Source organism: Nematostella vectensis, chromosome 14 (assembly GCF_932526225.1).
Source record: "Nematostella vectensis chromosome 14, jaNemVect1.1, whole genome shotgun sequence".
NCBI lineage: Eukaryota > Metazoa > Cnidaria > Anthozoa > Actiniaria > Edwardsiidae > Nematostella > Nematostella vectensis.
Window position 1 is genome coordinate 11,359,492 of NC_064047.1, and position 19,768 is coordinate 11,379,259.

A 19,768-nucleotide genomic window follows, 5' to 3' on the forward strand; every position below is an offset into this window, starting at 1 on the left:
ACATATAAATTCCCCCAAACCACTGACAGTAGCCTTGGGCTGCCTGTGGGGGGACTAAGAGGACTAGACTCCCATCACTTTGGAGTCGCTCGGATTCGGCTTCTAGTCGGAAAATCCAATATGCCGGTTACTTCAAAACATCAAAAGAACAAAAAATGAATAAAAACCGTCTAAGCGCACCAAAGTGGTCTAAATATAACCATTTGGAATTTTTTTCATGACAATTATGTTCGTAACATTTGTCGGTACCCTTTGTCCCCCCCCCCCCATTCATAACCTCAAACTCTTTTTTGAGATTTCATTCGCTTTTGTTTTGTTTTCTTTTTGTGTGTCTCAGTCTCAGTCTAATCAATGAATGAAGCTGCTTTTTTATGCGTGAATTACTGTGTCTTGGGTACCCTGTGTTGACTGGGTACCCTGTGCTCTACATTTTATCAAAGGCCAGGTCGCTCGGTTAAACGTGAGTAAATCGAAAACTCCGGAAAATAAACGAAAACTATACGTTTTCAAAACCCAAATTCCCGAGTTATGTCTGAAAGGTGAGTATAATACTTTATGGATAAATTTACCCTGTCAACCATGATTGTGGTTTAGTAATTGTTTTATCGTTACTTTCAGTGATAGCGATGGCGATGTTGGGTCTCGTGTTCGAAGCGTTGTTCAGGTAACTTGACGAACGACAACGATTTCATCTTTTGTTAGAGATCAAAACTACAGATGTACCATAGTATGTTTATTTTGTCTAGGGCTGGATTTACAATTCTCCGCTTCACGGGAAATTCAGATTACATAAAATAGGGGGAAATCAAAAGCTTATGTTGTGATTCTATTTAAACGCGTGAACCCTTCAAAACAATTTTGACATTAAATTTCTACTTATACTTACAAAATTTTACTTACTTACATTCTTTCATACCTAATCATAGAGACTAATGATGCGAAAAATTCTACTCTCCTAACCTAGTATTTTCCTTTTGTTGAAAAAAAGTATTTTTAAACGAAAGTGCCACAGCTTGAAGTTTTTCTAACTGTTTTATAAATGTTTGTCTATTATAAATGTTTGTCTATTATAAATGTTTGTCTATTATAAATGTTTGTCATCAACCTTGCTCAGTTGATCTCAGGTTTCCCACATTGATAGCTTTAACAACTACCATACTTATTTGTCAATCTTTTTTTCTAAGTAGCCCTTGTAAAGTTGCGTTTCTCTGTCAACAGAAACCAAAAGAGTCCATGAAGAAACATCACTCAAGATCACGGTCAAGATCACCTTTGAGAAAAGAGTGAGTTTACTGTACTTATGAAAGCAATTTGATTGATTACCTAAAGAACTGCATTTTTCTTGTAGTCAAGTAAGAAATACAGTACATACCTTGCATAGTCATACATAACTAAATATCTGTGGATAATTCTTTTTGTTATTCAACAGAGATGGTGCAAAAATATTGCTGGAGTTAGTTTGGATTGAATACTTCTTCACTCCTAGTTTGTCTTATCCTATCAGGAATTATATAGGCAAAAATATTATAAATATTCTGTTTCTATTAGAATGCTCAAGACTTGTGGAATAAAGTGTTGTTATTTTATTTCTAGGAGAAGAGAAGAGAATCAGAAGACCAATGAGAGAGATTATGACAGGTAATTGTAGTATTCTATTTGTTTACATTTTAAAATAATAAATGATAACTAATACATTTATGATTCAATAAAAGGAGAAGAGAAAGAAGAGAGGATAAAGAGAATCAGCATAGAAATGAGTACAACGAGGGGCGAAGAAGGCGTAGGATGGAGCGTGATGACAATGATGTGCGTGAGACAAGGCGCAACTATCGGACAGAGGACCGCCCTGATGTCAATCTTGACTCTGGTCGGCAAAAAAGGACTGATAAACGTCAACGAAGGGGCTCTAATTCAAGTGAGGATGAAGAAAGACAAAAAAGAATACCCGATGACTCAAAGGAAAAGATTGAGGAGCGAAATGAAGATAAGGCCACTGAGGGGAAAGAGGAAGAGAAGAAAGATAACTTGGCCCCCCTGCAAACCCGAACAGGTCAATACCAGAAATACTTGCCTTAGCTAGTTGGGTCGCAACAGGGGAATTTGGTGTTTATTTCCTAATTTAGAACTCTTCATTCCAAGTATCAGACAAAAAAACTTTGAACACTTTCACCATAATAAACAAAATGAAGACATGCAGCTCTAACCTTCTTAGCTAAATGTTTTTTCTTATATTGCATCTTTGTTGTCTAGATCGTTAGCTTTCGTTAGTAAATTGAATTGAGTGAACTTATCAATATTTTCTTATCCAAAGCTAAGGAATTTTTGGTTTTCTATACCAGGATGATAATAAGCAAATGTACTGTTAGTCTATACAAAAAAATATGTTTAAATGTTACGTTTACATAAACAGTAGTAAATAAGGCTGGATCCATATAAGTGTGTAGTACAACTCACAAATTTAAATATGATGAAACTGTTTGCCAATAGGTTTTTTATAGCAGACAGATGTTTGTTATAGAATAGAAAATATACAGAATATAAATGATGTCTTAATACTAGTCTTAGTCCTAAGTCTTGGTACTATCAGTTCTTTCAAGTTAAAAATTGTACTTATTTTTATTCTAGGAGGTGCATATATCCCGCCTGCTAAACTTAGAATGATGCAACAGAGTATTACTGACAAAAGCAGGTATGAGAGTTAAGGCCAGGCTATAGTGGTCATCTTAGCAAGGTTCTGTATCGGGACTGTCAAGGCATGTTATGGGTGAGATAGAGAGAGTGGTCATCTTAGCAAGGGTCTGTATCGGGACTGTCAAGGCATGTTATGGATGAGATAGAGAGAGTGGTCATCTTAGCAAGGGTCTGTATCGGGACTGTCAAGGCATGTTATGGATGAGATAGAGAGAGTGGTCATCTTAGCAAGGGTCTGTATCGGGACTGTCAAGCCATGTTATGGATGAGATAGAGAGAGTGGTCATCTTAGCAAGGGTCTGTATAGGGACTGTCAACGCATATTATGGGTGAGATAGAGAGAGTGGTCATCTTAGCAAGGGTCTGTATAGGGACTGTCAAGGCATGTTATGGGTGAGATAGAGAGAGTGGTCATCTTAGCAAGGGTCTGTATAGGGACTGTCAAGGCATGTTATGGGTGAGATAGAGAGAGTGGTCATCTTAGCAAGGGTCTGTATAGGGACTGTCAAGGCATGTTATGGGTGAGATAGAGAGAGTGGTCATCTTAGCAAGGGTCTGTATAGGGACTGTCAAGGCATGTTATGGATGAGATAGAGAGAGCGGTCACCTTAGCAAGGGTCTGTATAGGGACTGTCAAGGCATGTTATGGATGAGATAGAGAGAGTGGTCATCTTAGCAAGGGTCTGTATAGGGACTGTCAAGGCATGTTATGGATGAGATAGAGAGAGTGGTCATCTTAGCAAGGGTCTGTATCGGGACTGTCAAGGCATGTTATGGATGAGATAGAGAGAGTGGTCATCTTAGCAAGGGTCTGTATAGGGACTGTCAAGGCATGTTATGGATGAGATAGAGAGAGTGGTCATCTTAGCAAGGGTCTGTATAGGGACTGTCAAGGCATGTTATGGATGAGATAGAGAGAGTGGTCATCTTAGCAAGGGTCTGTATAGGGACTGTCAAGGCATGTTATGGATGAGATGGAGAGAGTGGTCATCTTAGCAAGGGTCTGTATAGGGACTGTCAAGGCATGTTATGGGTGAGATAGAGAGAGTGGTCATCTTAGCAAGGGTCTGTATCGGGACTGTCAAGGCATGTTATGGGTGAGATAGAGAGAGTGGTCATCTTAGCAAGGGTCTGTATAGGGACTGTCAAGGCATGTTATGGATGAGATAGAGAGAGTGGTCATCTTAGCAAGGGTCTGTATAGGGACTGTCAAGGCATGTTATGGGTGAGATAGAGAGAGTGGTCATCTTAGCAAGGGTCTGTATAGGGACTGTCAAGGCATGTTATGGGTGAGATAGAGAGAGTGGTCATCTTAGCAAGGGTCTGTATCGGGACTGTCAAGGCATGTTATGGGTGAGTTAGAGAGAGTGGTCATCTTAGCAAGGGTCTGTATCGGGACTGTCAAGGCATGTTATGGGTGAGATAGAGAGAGTGGTCATCTTAGCAAGGGTCTGTATAGGGACTGTCAAGGCATGTTATGGGTTAGATAGAGAGAGTGGTCATCTTAGCAAGGGTCTGTATAGGGACTGTCAAGGCATGTTATGGGTGAGATCGAGAGAGTGGTCATCTTAGCAAGGGTCTGTATCGGGACTGTCAAGGCATGTTATGGATGAGATAGAGAGAGTGGTCAGCTTAGCAAGGGTCTGTATAGGGACTGTCAAGGCATGTTATGGGTGAGATCGAGAGAGTGGTCATCTTAGCAAGGGTCTGTATCGGAACTGTCAAGGCATGTTATGGATGAGATAGAGAGAGCGGTCATCTTAGCAAGGGTCTGTATAGGGACTGTCAAGGCATGTTATGGGTGAGATAGAGAGAGTGGTCATCTTAGCAAGGGTCTGTATAGGGACTGTCAAGCCATGTTATGGATGAGATAGAGAGAGTGGTCAGCTTAGCAAGGGTCTGTATCGGGACTGTCAAGGCATGTTATGGTAGAGATAGAGAGAGTGGTCATCTTAGCAAGGGTCTGTATAGGGACTGTCAAGGCATGTTATGGGTGAGATAGAGAGAGTGGTCATCTTAGCAAGGGTCTGTATAGGGACTGTCAAGGCATGTTATGGATGAGATAGAGAGAGCGGTCATCTTAGCAAGGGTCTGTATAGGGACTGTCAAGGCATGTTATGGATGAGATAGAGAGAGTGGTCATCTTAGCAAGTGTCTGTATAGGGACTGTCAAGGCATGTTATGGATGAGATAGAGAGAGTGGTCATCTTAGCAAGGGTCTGTATTGGGACTGTCAAGGCATGTTATGGGTGAGATAGAGAAAGTGGTCAACTTAGCAAGGGTCTGTATCGGGACTGTCAAGGCATGTTATGGATGAGATGGAGAGAGTGGTCATCTTAGCAAGGGTCTGTATCGGGACTGTCAAGGCATGTTATGGTAGAGATAGAGAGAGTGGTCATCTTAGCAAGGGTCTGTATAGGGACTGTCAAGGCATGTTATGGTAGAGATAGAGAGAGTGGTCATCTTAGCAAGGGTCTGTATCGGGACTGTCAAGGCATGTTATGGTAGAGATAGAGAGAGTGGTCATCTTAGCAAGGGTCTGTATCGGGACTGTCAAGGCATGTTATGGATGAGATAGAGAGAGCGGTCATCTTAGCAAGGGTCTGTATAGGGACTATCAAGGCATGTTATGGGTGAGATAGAGAGAGTGGTCATCTTAGCAAGGTTCTGTATATGGACTGTCAAGGCATGTTATGGATGAGATGGAGAGAGTGGTCATCTTAGCAAGGGTCTGTATCGGGACTGTCAAGGCATGTTATGGGTGAGATAGAGAGAGTGGTCATCTTAGCAAGGGTCTGTATCGGGACTGTCAAGGAAGTTATAGATGAGATAGAGAGAGTGGTCATCTTAGCAAGGGTCTGTATCGGGACCATCAAGGCAAGTTATAGGTGAGATAGAAAGAGTGGTCAGTTTAGATAGGGTCTGTATCAGAAAGGTCAATGCGTGTTATGGGTGAGATAGAGAGATTGGTCAGCTTAGCTAGGGTCTTTATAGAAACCGTCAACATATGTGAATGGCGGGCTTAAAAGAGTGGTCAGGATAACCAAGGTCTATATAGAGACATCAAACCAGACATTACACATGCTTCATGCTTTCATCCAATTGACTATCTGATCTCTGACATACAGTATCTGTAGCAGAAAAAGTGTGAATGTCTATGTTTTATCAAAATGTTTTTGTGTTTTGCCAGCTCATTAATGTTTGTCAATGGTTAACAAACACATTTATAAAGTGTGTATTATTTCAGTGGCTTTGTCCATCTAAGCCTCTTTTGATGTTAAATGTTTGTGTTTATTTTTCAGTGAGGCATACCAACGATTAAGTTGGGAGGCTTTGAAAAAAAGTATAAATGGTCTTATTAATAAGGTGTGTCCATCTATTTTTCCTTCTTGTAGTTAACCACACAGGCAACTTTAATAGCTGTTTTGTCCTTAACTTAAACTTGAATTATTCTCTTTACTAGGTGAACATTTCCAATATTGGACATATTGTCAGGGAATTGTTTCAAGAAAATATTGTTAGAGGAAGGTAACAGGATTGTGCAACACTAAAGTCCATTTTTGTTATTGTCTGTTTATAGGAGTAATTAGCTCCTTGGCAAATGAATGTGCTTCTTGGGGAGTCAAAGCTTGATTATTTCTCATTATTCTGTTTTAGGGGTGTTCTCGCTCAGTCTGTTATTCGTGCTCAGGCCGCATCACCCACCTTCACACATGTGTATGCTGCCCTGGTATCCATTATCAATACCAAGGTATAGTATACCGGTAACCAGGTTGCTAGGCTACTGTTGGTATTTGTTTGGCAACTGGTTGCCTGATGCCTTAGGATGCTTTTTTTTAATGTTGTTTTTTTTGTGTGTGTGGAAAATACCTGTACTGTATGTTTGTCCAGTGTGATTTATCTCTACTTGACAATATTGGAAAATAGAGCTATGATGAAAGTCCTCATTAAATGGTTGCCAAATTGCTCATTTGCCTAGTGGACGGTAACCCTTCAAAATATTATATTCTTGGGAGCTCATTTTAGCAGTAGAAAAAATCTCTTTCGTGAGCTTGATGCAGGGAATGAAAAGCTCAAAATAATGGCTACTTTGATAGACAGGCCTATTCCGTAAAATTCACAGGAATTTTACTCATCAGGAGTGTTTATTTAATTTCTCTATTATGCTTTTATCCAGGCCACTATGTTGTTTTAGTTTACACTTTTCAATTCTCTCTGGTTCCATGTCTGCACAAGCTCTTCTTCATTTGTTTCTACATTGTCCTCTTGTATGCATGCTTTTTTAACTTTTTTAGTAAACTTATTTTGTTGTTCTCATTAACAGTTCCCAAAAAATGGAGAGTTGATCCTGAGACGTCTCATCTTGCAGTTCCGCCGAGCTTATAGGAGAAATGACAAAGTGAGAGTTTGTGTCCTGCCTTCTTTAGCATTACCAATAAATGTTCCAAATATAAATATATATGTTGTTTGATTTGGAAAGCCTATTTTGTTGTATTTTGTATGTATTTTGTTAAAGGCCCATAAGCAACCAAGTCTACACCAGACCAAGGCCCTGTTTTAACGCTGCGCTAAAATAGAGAGTCTACAAATTGTTTCAAATTTTTAAGAAACCTCTTCTATTATTTTTAAAATTGCGTTAAAATTGTCAAAATACGGCTCAAAGTTTTAAATAGTTATAACTGTATCATTTTACAACAATACCTAAGATTTTCTAAGATTTATCTATATGCTAGCATTTATGCTAGAGGTAGTTTTACTACCTCTAGCCGAAGGCCGAAGGTGCGGGAAATTGAAGCATTCAAAAAGGTTCGTGAAACTTGTATTAATTGTTCACTGACGTCCAAGAACAATACAGAATTCCTTTTGCATTTTATGAGTATATTTAACACAAGATAAAAACATTCTGGCTTTTTTTTTTGCTTTTGTGTCGATGCCAGTATCTTGCCTATAATGAATATTGCACGCATTGCATGATAACAATCACAACGACTACAAAGGAATTTGGGTTTAGTTCTCCTGGAAGTCAAAGTTTTTCACACTCATTCACATACAGAGGAAATGAAAATAGCAGGTTCGATTCAAAGGTGAGCCTCGATGCAACCCTGAAAATGCAAGAGAAACAAACAACATGTAGAAGTTTGCCGTGAGTTGAATTTGCAAATCATAGCAGCAAAATATATACTTCCTATGTGTTCGGCATATAGTCTCCTCGAACTTCTCGCTTCATTGTTATTAACCTAGAGTTTTAATTGCAGGTTATAGTACTTATCAGTGATGAAACAAAGAATAGTTTTGAGTTTGAGTGATCGCATGGAATAAACCAACATCTTTTCCGATTACATCAATCTTTATTTGTCAATGATCCTTATCCTGAAGCACGCATTGCTTGGTCGTTTCTTCGTTACGTTATGTTCTTGTCTTCCTAAAAAATGGCTTTCTTCACCGGTGAAAACAAGATGAAACACGCACCACGTGTAGGTAGTGAATAATTATGCCTATTATAGTCCTCCAATCAAATTGCTCCCAAGACAATGGCACTATTTCAAAACAACAACAATCGCTTTGGTTGCCAATGGGGCTTTAAGATTTTTTATTGCACTTGCTGTCTTTCAATATGTTATCTTTGTGCACTTTTGTGTTATTTCAGACTGTATGCTTGACTACTAGCCGATTTGTAGCACACTTGGTAAACCAGCAAGTGGTGAGTGTTGTGAATCACCTCAGATGAACCTCATAAGCCGCCCCAATATACCCCAGAGGCTAATCCTTTTTATTATTAGCCCTGTGAGGAACAAAAGAGTGAATCATTTGAGATCTACCCTTATGCCCTTACATACCCCAGAGGCTTATCATCTCTTATTATTGCTCCTGGGAGAAAGCAAAACATATAAGACATTTCAAAATACATGAAATGTGTAAAAACCAACAGGTTTTGTTATTTTCAGTGTTGGTTATTATACCTTGTTGTGAAAAAATGATGTGCAAAATTCTGTCGCATTGCATATTAGTTGTACATTTTGTTAACATGTAAATCTCCTTAAAATGTAGTTATTAGAATAGCACATATACTGGGTTTTTTTCACGTACTGATCCAAATGCAAATGTATGCAAATCAACACAAATGCAAATGTATGCAAATAAACACATTAGGACAAACAGCATTTGTCCGAAGCCTTATACTTCTTTCCATGTACTATTTGTTGGGTGTTATTTAAATAATGTGGCTCAAAGTTTGCGGTTAATAACAATTGAAAAAAAAATTAACCAGTGATTTTAAAAGCACCCAATTTCGATAACAACATTGATCGACGGTTTAATAGGTCCCATAAGTGTCCATCCTAACAGGGGGACGCCAGTCAAGTGGCCACTGTGTAACATGACCACGGTTAATGTTCCACTGAAATGCCATACACATGTACCTACTTGTAGACACATGTACTTGTAGTTGATATATGTACTTGTAGTTGATATATATCCTTAGAAATCAGGAATTGGAGTTGCTAATAATTAGTTTCCAGTAAACTAAACTTACATTTGTTTGTGTTGATATTAGGCTCATGAAATCTTGGCACTAGAGATATTGACCTTGCTGCTCCACAAACCCACAGATGACAGTGTGGAAGTTGCTGTAAGTTGCTTGCCTATTCACATCAAAAGCAACATAAATTCGCCACATATTTCCTAATGCCATTCCAAGACTTATCAAATAAACATCTTACCTCTAGATTGGGTTTCTAAAAGAATGTGGTATGAAATTGACAGAGGTGTCTCCAAGAGGGGTACATGGTAGGTACAGTAGATGTACAGTCGCTCACTCAAAAACCATAATTGCTTGAGTAGTGTACATGGTAGGTATAGTAGATGTACAGTCGCTCACTCAAATACCATAATTGCTTGAGTAGTGTACGTGGTATGTACAGTAGATGTACAGTCGCTCACTCAAGTACCGTTATTGCTTAAGAGTCTATAAAGTTCAATGTGTTTAGATGAGGCCTGCTTTTACAATCTATTAAATATTTATTTCTGAACATTGAACAAGGGGGAAATACTTTCCATGGAGCAATCATTGTCTATATTTACCTATCAGTAAATTCAGTCACATGTTAAGGCAGTTTTACCGTACTAGTGTCTGTTGAACCACTTCAGTGAAACATGTTTATCCATACCCAAAATATCATTGATGTTTCAGCTGTGTTTGAGCGTCTGCGCAGCATCCTTCATAGCGGTGAGATAGAGAGACGAGTCGAGTACATGATTGAGGTCATGTTTGCCGTCAGGAAAGATGGATTCAAGGTATCACAGACTTTCTCTTATATCCAAGTCTGAAAAACAGATAGTCCTTTCTGTTTTTCAGACTTGATGAAGTGAGATTTCTCTATTGGTAATTTGTCATACTCTTTCTCTAATTTTATTGCATTTGTGCAACTGTAAAAGAGCTTTTAAAGTCTATGTTAGAGATGAAATAAGAATCAATGTCAGTTTATTATCTGATATTATCTTGTAATGCTGAATGGAAATTTGGAAAAAGGTAAAAACGTACCCATCATACTGAGAGGTCCTCATGATATGTTATTTTCTTCAATTTGTTTTTTCAATTTGTTATTGTATTCAATATTTTTAAGCTGGTATAAGTTAGTACTGCAAAAGGAAATTATTCACTTCTAACGAAAGCCCATTTGCCCATGTGACAGTCTTTCTCTCTTAGTTTGTAGTTCTATTTATGTAATAGTGATGTCTTTTGGAGGACAGGACCATGTGATGACAAGTTGCAAGAGAAAAGCTTACATGTGACAGTCTTTACTGTCTTAGTTTGTTATTCTATTAATGTAAAAGTGATGTCTTGTGTAGGACCATGTGACCATCCCAGAGGGGCTTGACCTTGTAGAGGAGGAAGACCAGATCACCCATCTACTGAGACTTGAGGAAGCGGGGAATGCCGAGGAGATACTTAGTAAGTTCAGGGACCAGCTTCTTGTGATAATATCATATTGTGACTGCTTTAGGGTCCCCATGGCCATGTTGTCAACCCAGCAAAATAGATGATATTCTTTGATGTTAGATAGATGATGTTCTTAGATGAATATTTTGAAAATTCTTGTATTAATTTGTCTTTTACACAATAATCATTGCATGAATTAGCTACATAGCTCTAAAAGCTCTTTGATATATTTCACAGATATATTTAAGTTTGATGAGAACTTTCTTGAAAACGAAGAGAAGTACAAGGAAATCAAACAAGGTAAAGATACTAAAACACTTTAAAAAAATTTGTGTTTTTTCAAACGCTGCAGACATGCCACCATTACAATCATCATCCCAATTAATTCCAGTCCCTGCTCCTACTGTACATGCCTAGGACCTCCTGATGGTTAAATTTCACTACTGGAGTGGGACATGTGAATTCCAGTGAGAAACCTGTGAATAAACGTGTGGATTTCACATACTCTTCTCAGGCTTTTAACACATTTTAACACAATTTTTCTGTGAAAGGTTCCTCTCCAACACTGCTTGTACAAGACCACACACAAGCTGACTTTACCATTACAGTTTTATATTGAGAAGACCGCATTTCACACCTAAAAATAATGTTTAATTGTTGTTCATTCTCTTTTGCATCAGAAATTCTTGGAGAAGATGATTCAGATGAATCATCAGAGGATGATGACGATGATGAAGATGTTAGTGAAGAGGAGGGAGAAGGAAGTCAGGAAAAAGGTTTGTGTAATATAGTGTATGTATTTAGTACTTTTTTTTAAAGTCCATGCAAACATTGAATAACCTTTAGTCACTATCTACTGCAATTAATTTTCATTATTTCAAAATTTCGTGATTTTGAAGTGCTAATTTTAGCTTTTTTTTTTCTTTAATCATCAAAACTGTTATGTTGTGCTGAGTATTATTGAATACTAGAATACTAGAAAGACAACGTTTATCCAGAAAGTTTATAAACGATTTATAGTTCACCCATCCACTTTAATCAGCGAATTTTTGAAAATATTGAAATTCACAAAATTTCACTGACTCGAAAGTAATGGGTAGTAAGTTATTCCCACAGAGCATCCTAACATTGTTTGTAATATATATGTGCTTTAACGCTCTATTTGCTTATGCCTAGTGCACACTAGTGACATAACATAGGCGTGCACACTCTTTTAAGCCCAACATAACGACATGAAGATAATGACAAAAAAGAAAAAAACATGTCTTTTTCGTCATGTTCATGTCTGTTATGTTGGGCTTATGTCAAAATGCCTAACCATTCACACTTACATATGAATATGAACATATGAACAAAAGGGTGCATGGACCTATGTCATTATGTCGTCATGTCACAAGTGCTCCAGGCATAACTGCTTCCTTACTTGTAGAGGACAGCGAGATGGACATTATTGACCAGACAGAGACAAACCTTGTTGCCTTACGCCGAACCATCTACCTCACAATACAATCCAGGTATGGCCCATCACCTTTTGGGGACCCATATGGAAGACCCAATGAGTCACAAATAACCTGCTGCCCAAATAGCTACTGTGCAAAGAAATGCAGTAAATTCCTCAGTCTTGTTGACCACTTCTTGTCTGTTTAAACTCTTATTAGCCAATCAGCACACGAGAATAAAAGTTTCAGGCTCGTAGCCAGGATTTTGAGCAGGGGGGGGGCGTTTACCCATTTAGCGGACCATTTTTTTTACATTACACTGTAAAACTGATGCAATTACTAAAGAATATGCAGTTCAAAGATATCCTTGATTACAGTCAGGGGGGATCTATGGATTGGCCAAGCTACCCCCCCCCCTATTTTCAGATATTAGGCTTAAAAATAACCAGAAATGTAAGGAAATCCACGGGACATGATGAATCCGGACCTCCTCCTTAAAACCCTTGATTCACCTCCTTTCCCCTGGAACTTCTAAATCCGCCCTTGATACTAGCCTGTGTTAATGCTTTTTGTTGCCAGTCTTGACTATGAGGAATGTGCGCATAAGCTATTGAAGTTGCAGATGAAACCGGATCAGCTGGTAAGCTGACTGTATGCACAGTAATTCAATTTCTTGTTCGACTCTAGGCAGGCAATGTATATATTTTATTGTATCCCTCAATCAATGACAAATACTGAAGCGTAGAGGGACATTGCAATAGTATAGTTAGTAGAGGAGAATGACGAACCCTGTCACGTGATCATCACCGTCCACAAATCAAGCGTACAGTACAAGAAAATATGTATGTGATATATAAATACGCGTATTCAGGCACAAATCGTTTGTCTGTATGTTTGTTTTTTGAAACTTTGGTATTTTTATTCACTTCAATTCACTTTTTACTCAGTGTTTTGATATTTGTCTTTAACAGTTGAATGTTTTATCGACATTTTTTTCTGAACTTCGCAACCAAAGAAAATTAGTATTTTACAGCCTTGTTTGTTTTGAACTAGTGCTGAGCGGGGATAAAATTCAATGAAGAGTAGAGCTCTATCGAACATTCTCTCTGACCTTACACAGCAAACAATAGCATTTGTACGAATCTGCATAAATAAGTTAGATTAAGTGTTCTGTACATGGTCAGAGAAAGATGGTTTCAGTATTAGTTCTTCAAGTAAACTTTAAAGCTTCATTTTTAATTGTATTTTGTGAGTGTGTTTTCGTTTTGGTTCCTGGATGTAAGTTTGTGCTTGCGTATGTGAAATGTGAATGGCGCAAGTGTACTAAACATGTTTAGATAGCATGCCCAGCAAAAACCTCATGACTTCTTTTGTGATAATTTGCCGTTCCGTTGCCATTTATTATCATTTCTTACAGAATGAGTTTTGTGTCATGATAATCGATTGCTGTGCCCAGCAAAGATCCTACGAGAAGTTCTTTGGCCTTCTTGCCCAGGTAACGTTATTGATTAGTGAAGTTCGGTCGCTTTCCAGGGAGTGAAACTTTCACCCGGAATAGAAAAATCCAATTATCATATGGCTAGGATAGTATAAACGCTGTGATTGGCTGATTTAGCTTGGCTAGGATAGTACGCACACTGTGATTGGCTAATTTAACGGACGAACAATTTTAATCTTTGTATCATTATATTTAACGCTTTTACTGATTATTTTACGTAGGGCCCTTTATACCATCACACATAATAACTAAAGGGTGCCTATCTTTCATACATATAAATAAATAACAATGTTTTCTCCGGTTATTTTCCTGAGTCTTATCGGTAAGTTATTTTTTATGACCAGTACTCTACAATGTCAGAATTATTTTTCAAACCTGTCTTTCTTTCTTTTTTCTAGAGGTTTTGTAATCTGAAGAAAGAATACATTGACGAGTATGTTCGGCTTTTCCAAGAGCAGGTGAGTGCATTTAAATTCGAATGAATCCCGGTGAATTTCAATCAATCCTACTACTAAACTAGCGCAGCTTTACTTATAACGTATCAAATATTACAGGAGAAATTGTATTGGTAGTCGACTCTGTCAAATGTTTGTCAAACATTTCAGTTTTTTATTATAAGTCTGAGCTGTGAATACGTTTTAATAAAGAAGACATGTTGGCAAAGTTGACTACCAGCTTTTGGTATATAATAGGCATGTGGATAGAAATATACGTATGTATAGTGAGGTTCATTGGAGAATCCATGTTTTGTAACTCGCAGTGGTTCATGGTTAACATGTAAATGACTGAATCCCCCTCTCTAAAAGCCACGTTTACACATAAACAAGAATGCTACAACTTTCCGAACGTGAATTTGTTGTTGTTTATGCTTATGTGCTTAATAGTTTGATACCCACGAAGAACTGCGGGTTGCAACACATGGATTCTTCTTGTCTGATTCTTCTTGTCTAATCTGATATAGGTGCATGTAGGTATATGTTGTTATTATTTTTGTGTATAGAAGCTTATTGACATCTCTGTCTACAGTACGGTACCATACACAGGCTGGAGACCAACAAGCTAAGGAATGTCGCCAAGTTCTTTGCACACTTGCTCTACACAGACGCCATCCCATGGACTGTAAGTGCCCTTCACCACAACAGTGCCATCGAGTACTGTAATGTCCAGACACAAATACCAGAGATAACAATGTTGAAAATAGTGTTTTCTGTAGAACAATAAACCAGTTTTACTACCTATTAACTACTACCACATATTTGAAGACAGTGTTAAAGGACATTGTTTTTTTTTATAGAACACAATACTGGTTTTCTAAAACAATACCCCATATTTGCTCATGTTGTGTCTGATATGTTGAATGACAATTTTTATGTAGTTTCCTTACCTTTAAAGGCCTTCTTCTCCAGTTTGGTCTTCTTTGCGATGCTGGCCCCGTCTCCTTATACTTTTTGTGTTTTGTTGATAAGCATTCCTATTTTAACCTCTCCTTACGGGTTTATATCCCATATTGACATGACTTTTAATTGTCTTCTTGAAAAACAACGTCGTCCCTTATATTTATACATTTTAGGCGCTGGATTGTATCAAGTTGAACGAAGAAGACACTACTTCGTCAAGGTAATAAGCAGTCTTAACTCCTTTTGGTGTTATCATCTGAAAATGCAAAGGTCTATTTTCAAGTGATCTTCCACGATACCAAGTCAAATAATTGAATAAAAATATAAGTCATGCATGATTGAAGTCTGATACTATATTAGTAATGATATTTGGCAAAAATTAACTGAACATCTTGTTGAATAACCCGATGGAAATCATTATTTTGTAATCTCCAACATCAGAGAGCCTCTGTCTACCGCCATGTTGTCGTCTAGCAGCAAAGTCCAAAGTTTAAGAAAGCACCATTTCTAATTGCCGTTTTAAGAAAGCTTTTGCGATATTTCTCTTTGAATTGGGAATAAAATACTTTATTTTTAGGCTTATATTTTGAGATTTCTTCTGATAATTTTTCTTCCAATATTGATTGAAAACAATTAACAAAGGTTTGGCTAACAAGAGGAAAGAAAACTTACCGAGGAGCAGATTTTGAGCTTCTCCACTTATACTTGCCTGATTTCTTTATTGACACATCCGTTATGTTGCAGCCGTGTGTTTATCAAGATCCTATTCCAAGAACTGGCTGAGTACATGGGAATGCCGAAACTGAACGAGCGACTTAAAGACCCGTAAGTACTCTGCACTACTGATTCTGTGGATCATTGCAAGGTATGGAGGTATGCTTAGTGAAGGAGTGGTAAAAATAGTAGGTATAGTGGAACTTAGTGCTGCTAGTGCTATTTTGAGAGAATGAGCGAAGAAGCAGGATAAGTAGAGAGCTGCTAAGTATCCTGCTTATGGGTTGATGACACAAGCGTCAATGTCACCAGTTTACTTCCGGAGGACCGACGGAAACCTCAACCGACCAGATTAAGAATCTATTAGAATCCGCGCTGTTTAACAGGTCATCCGCTCTAAATTATCAGTCACATCCTCAAAAGAAACCTCCAACAGACAGACTGCTTTTACAATTTTGAAAGAGTTTTCGCGTTTTCCGTTTAAAAATAATCGGGGAATGTTACGTTATCGACCGGAAGTAAACTGGTGGCAATGCTTAACAAAGGATCTGCCTGAGTTTACCATGCGTATCACGTTTAATAAGCTACGATGCATTAATGGTTACTAAGTCCTCTGTTTCTTTTCTGATAAGCCGTGCAAATATTCCCAAGTCATCAACTGTATGTGTTGTTTATTAAACCTGGCAAACATGACACATGTTTCCTTGATGACTGGTGCACGGTTCACTGGTTCAAAGTTATTTGAAATAGATGTACTTACTGCGGTTTTCAATGTTCTGCGAACTTTCGTCAATAATTTCCAACAGATCAACCGCTGTCTGTCAGATTTGCTGACTTGTTCTACTTGTTTGTAGTCTAACAGTGCTGATTTTGTTTCAGTTTCTTTACCATGTACTTCGAGGGTATCTTTCCACGCGACAACCCACGGAACACGCGATTCTCCATCAATTTCTTTACTTCTATTGGCTTAGGCGGAGTGACGTAAGTTGACTGTTTGTTTCGGGGGTGAGTCAATACTCTTCGAAAATGAGTCTATACTCGTTGGGGATTAGTCGGTAACTACTACGAGTAACTACTACGAGTAACTACTCTTCAGGACTCGAAAATGAGTCGATGCATCGGAGGGCGGGCTATTTAAAACATTTTTCTATATATTTGACGCCGAATTTAAGGAATTCTGTGGCTATCCGTAGTGAATAGATTTTGTTTGTTGCAGGGATGAGCTCCGTGAACACCTCAAGAACGCCCCCAAAGTCATCATGGCCCAGAAACGCGCCGAGTCAAGCGATTCGGACAGTGACTCGGACAGCGATTCGGACAGCTCTAGCGAAGGTTTGACCACTAGTTTGTTCTGAAGTGATGCGCTTGCATAACATCACGTAATTGTTTTGCACCTGTCTGTTGAAAAAAGACAAAGTGTCAAGGCAACAGTTCTGGCATATTCCTGCTATAGTATACACCTATTTCAAGCGCGAAATGGGTTTATATGTTTCTTTAATGGGGTAGTTAAATGAAAACAACCGGGGTTATCACGTATGTTACTCTCAGTACATTCAACTTATTCCGTTTGGCCCTTAGATAAAAAATAAATATTACTGCTGTTTGTATTAAAGCCGCATTGTCACCAGTTTACTTCCGGAGATCCGACGGAAACCTCAACCGTTAAAAGACAAAAGAATCTATTAGAATCCGAGATATTTAACAGGCCATCCGCTCTAAATTATCAATAACATCCTCAAAGAAACTTCCAATAGACACACTGCTTTCAACATTTTGAAATATTTTTCGCGTTTTCCATTAGAAAACAACGGATATTGTTAGGAAATCGACCGGAAGTAAACTGGTGACAATGCGGCTTTAATGCGCGGCCACCCCTGAGGAAGTCTCGACGCAAATCGCAGTGGATAATTTTCGAACTCCACAAACGGCTCTAGTGCACTAGTGACCTTGACCTTGCTGTGGTTGTTGCAGAGGAGAGTTCGAGTGAATCTGAGGACTCGGAGGAAGAGAGGAGAAGGAGCCGGAAGAAACAGAAGAGGTTTGTTGCTAGAATAAGACACTTACAGAGGGCACGATGGAAAATAAGAACTGAGATAAGCAAAAAAACGGAATACCTGCATTAGAACTCTAAGTACAATATACATTTGTTTGGGTGGATCCAGATTTATTCAACAGATTCAGATCAAACACGCAAAACCCAAGAAAAATGTTCATTTTTGTAAATTTGAATAGAGAACGTCCCTTCTTCTCGTCCTGTCTAGCTTCCTTGTCTGAGGTTTCTGCGTCCTTAAACGCTAAAAGCTCTAAGAAGGCCAAAACCCTCCAATTAAACGGTCGACTGATGTATATTGTAGTTTGTCGCTTAATAGTTCCGTCGTGTGTCGCTAATGCATATTGCACACAACAACATAGGCGCGCGCACTACTTTAAGCCCGACATAACGAAATGGACATAATGACATAAAAAAAAAACATTTTTTTTTCTCTTTTGTCGTTATGTTCATGTCGTTATGTTGGGCTTATGTCAAAATGTCAAACCATTCACACTTGAACATACGAAAATAAGTGTGCGCGCGCCCATGTCGTTATGTGCACCAGGCATAATAGCATTGTCGTATGTCGCTGACGATTTTGATCATTCTACATATGCCGTTGGTTTCAGTCGAAGTCACCGGGAGAGGCCTTCTCCGAGGAAGTCTCGCAAAAAAGCTAAGAGCAGCCACAAACACCGAAGGTGAAGGACCGAAGGCATAGCCACGGCCACACAGTGAAATACAGTCGAGTTCACACATGGGCAGAACGCAGAGCAACGGTCACACAGAGTGAGATAAAGTCGAGTTCACACATGGGCAGAACGCAGAGCAACGGTCACACAGAGTGAGATGAAGTCGAGTTCACACAAAGGCAGATTGTAAAGCCAAAGTCTTACAGAGGGTCGCGTTATGTTTATTTTTGCGATGAATTTGGGATGCACGAAAATGAAGACAGACGTTTACTATATCGTAAAGAACTATAAACCGGACTTTTCTCGGAAATACTGAGAACACACGCCCTGTGTGGTGCCGTCATCTTCGGCACTCGATGTTCCAAGAAATCTCTTCTACAGGGTTTTTTTGTACTCCTGAATAACAAGCACTCATGATTGCGACAGTGGCACTGTAACAAGTCTTTGTATATAGAATGTTCTCTTTTATATAAATGTATTTTACATTATGTGTTTCTTGAAAACTGTACTGGACAACTTTGTAACTATGAAATAAAATCTGATTATGAGTCTCGCAAATACTTACAGTGAACACTTGTGGAAATGGCCAAGCAGGCATGCTCGAGGAAACAGCGCCCCTTTTCCCGTCATGAAAATCCTCCAGGAAAATTAGTTACTCGTGGGTGACCTTTGGGAGCGCTCGCAAAGTACGCTGGTTCTTCCAGCTTGCCAATAATAAGGATGCTAACTTTCTTTAAACTTCCTGGGCTAACCATCTGTCCCACATTCGCCCCCAAGGTATTGTAACAGCTATACTTTTTGGTTCTCTAACCACATGTAACAAGCGGCTATGACTCTCTCTGACCACTTGTGAGAAAACGGCTATGACCCGCTTGGCTGGGGGAGGTACCGGTTTTTACTTGTTCGCTGTTACAAAATCTTTACAACATCTGGTGTCTACAAGTATTGTCTTACAGGTGTCTCTTCAAGTTGTTAAGTGAGTTTTTGGTGTGTGTTGGGGCTTCGGTACGCACCCATATTTATATGCTACTAAGACGGCATGTCCTTTAGGATAACTGACACTGACATCCCAAAGGGCTTTTAGCACTGTTTGGATAAGGGTTTAACCAATGGGTGTACGAGGGACGACCTTACTATGTGGGTGTGCCAGTCGGTTACCCTTGGGCTACCGTGACTTACGTAATGTTTACATGTTGCTACTGACTACGGATGTCACACACTAACTTGTTACACTGCTAGTGCGCATGGCAAGCTACACACGTGACTATTATGATTGACAGCATTCCAATCATTTTTGCACTCAAAATCTTAAAATGTACTAAAACATAATTTCATCGAAGGCCAGGTCTGAAGCTTACTTAGGGTA

The 19,768-nt window shown here is 38.8% G+C and overlaps 1 protein-coding gene across 1 annotated transcript; it reads left to right on the forward strand.

Annotated features, from left to right (window-relative positions):
• Positions 1-355: 355 nt before the first annotated feature.
• LOC5501730 (pre-mRNA-splicing factor CWC22 homolog) lies at positions 356-18,956 on the forward strand. The gene is made up of 28 exons (XM_048721597.1): positions 356-539; positions 619-664; positions 1,219-1,283; positions 1,594-1,638; positions 1,713-2,050; positions 2,626-2,689; positions 5,994-6,057; positions 6,155-6,219; positions 6,349-6,442; positions 7,016-7,090; positions 8,339-8,392; positions 9,245-9,319; positions 9,417-9,477; positions 9,881-9,984; positions 10,540-10,642; positions 10,868-10,930; positions 11,311-11,406; positions 12,060-12,144; positions 12,649-12,709; positions 13,487-13,564; positions 13,966-14,025; positions 14,594-14,686; positions 15,138-15,184; positions 15,709-15,789; positions 16,558-16,659; positions 16,895-17,010; positions 17,650-17,716; positions 18,340-18,956. Exons 1-28 carry the CDS (start codon positions 529-531, stop codon positions 18,413-18,415), a joined length of 2,289 nt encoding a protein of 762 aa, XP_048577554.1. The 5' UTR covers positions 356-528; the 3' UTR covers positions 18,416-18,956.
• Positions 18,957-19,768: the final 812 nt, after the last annotated feature.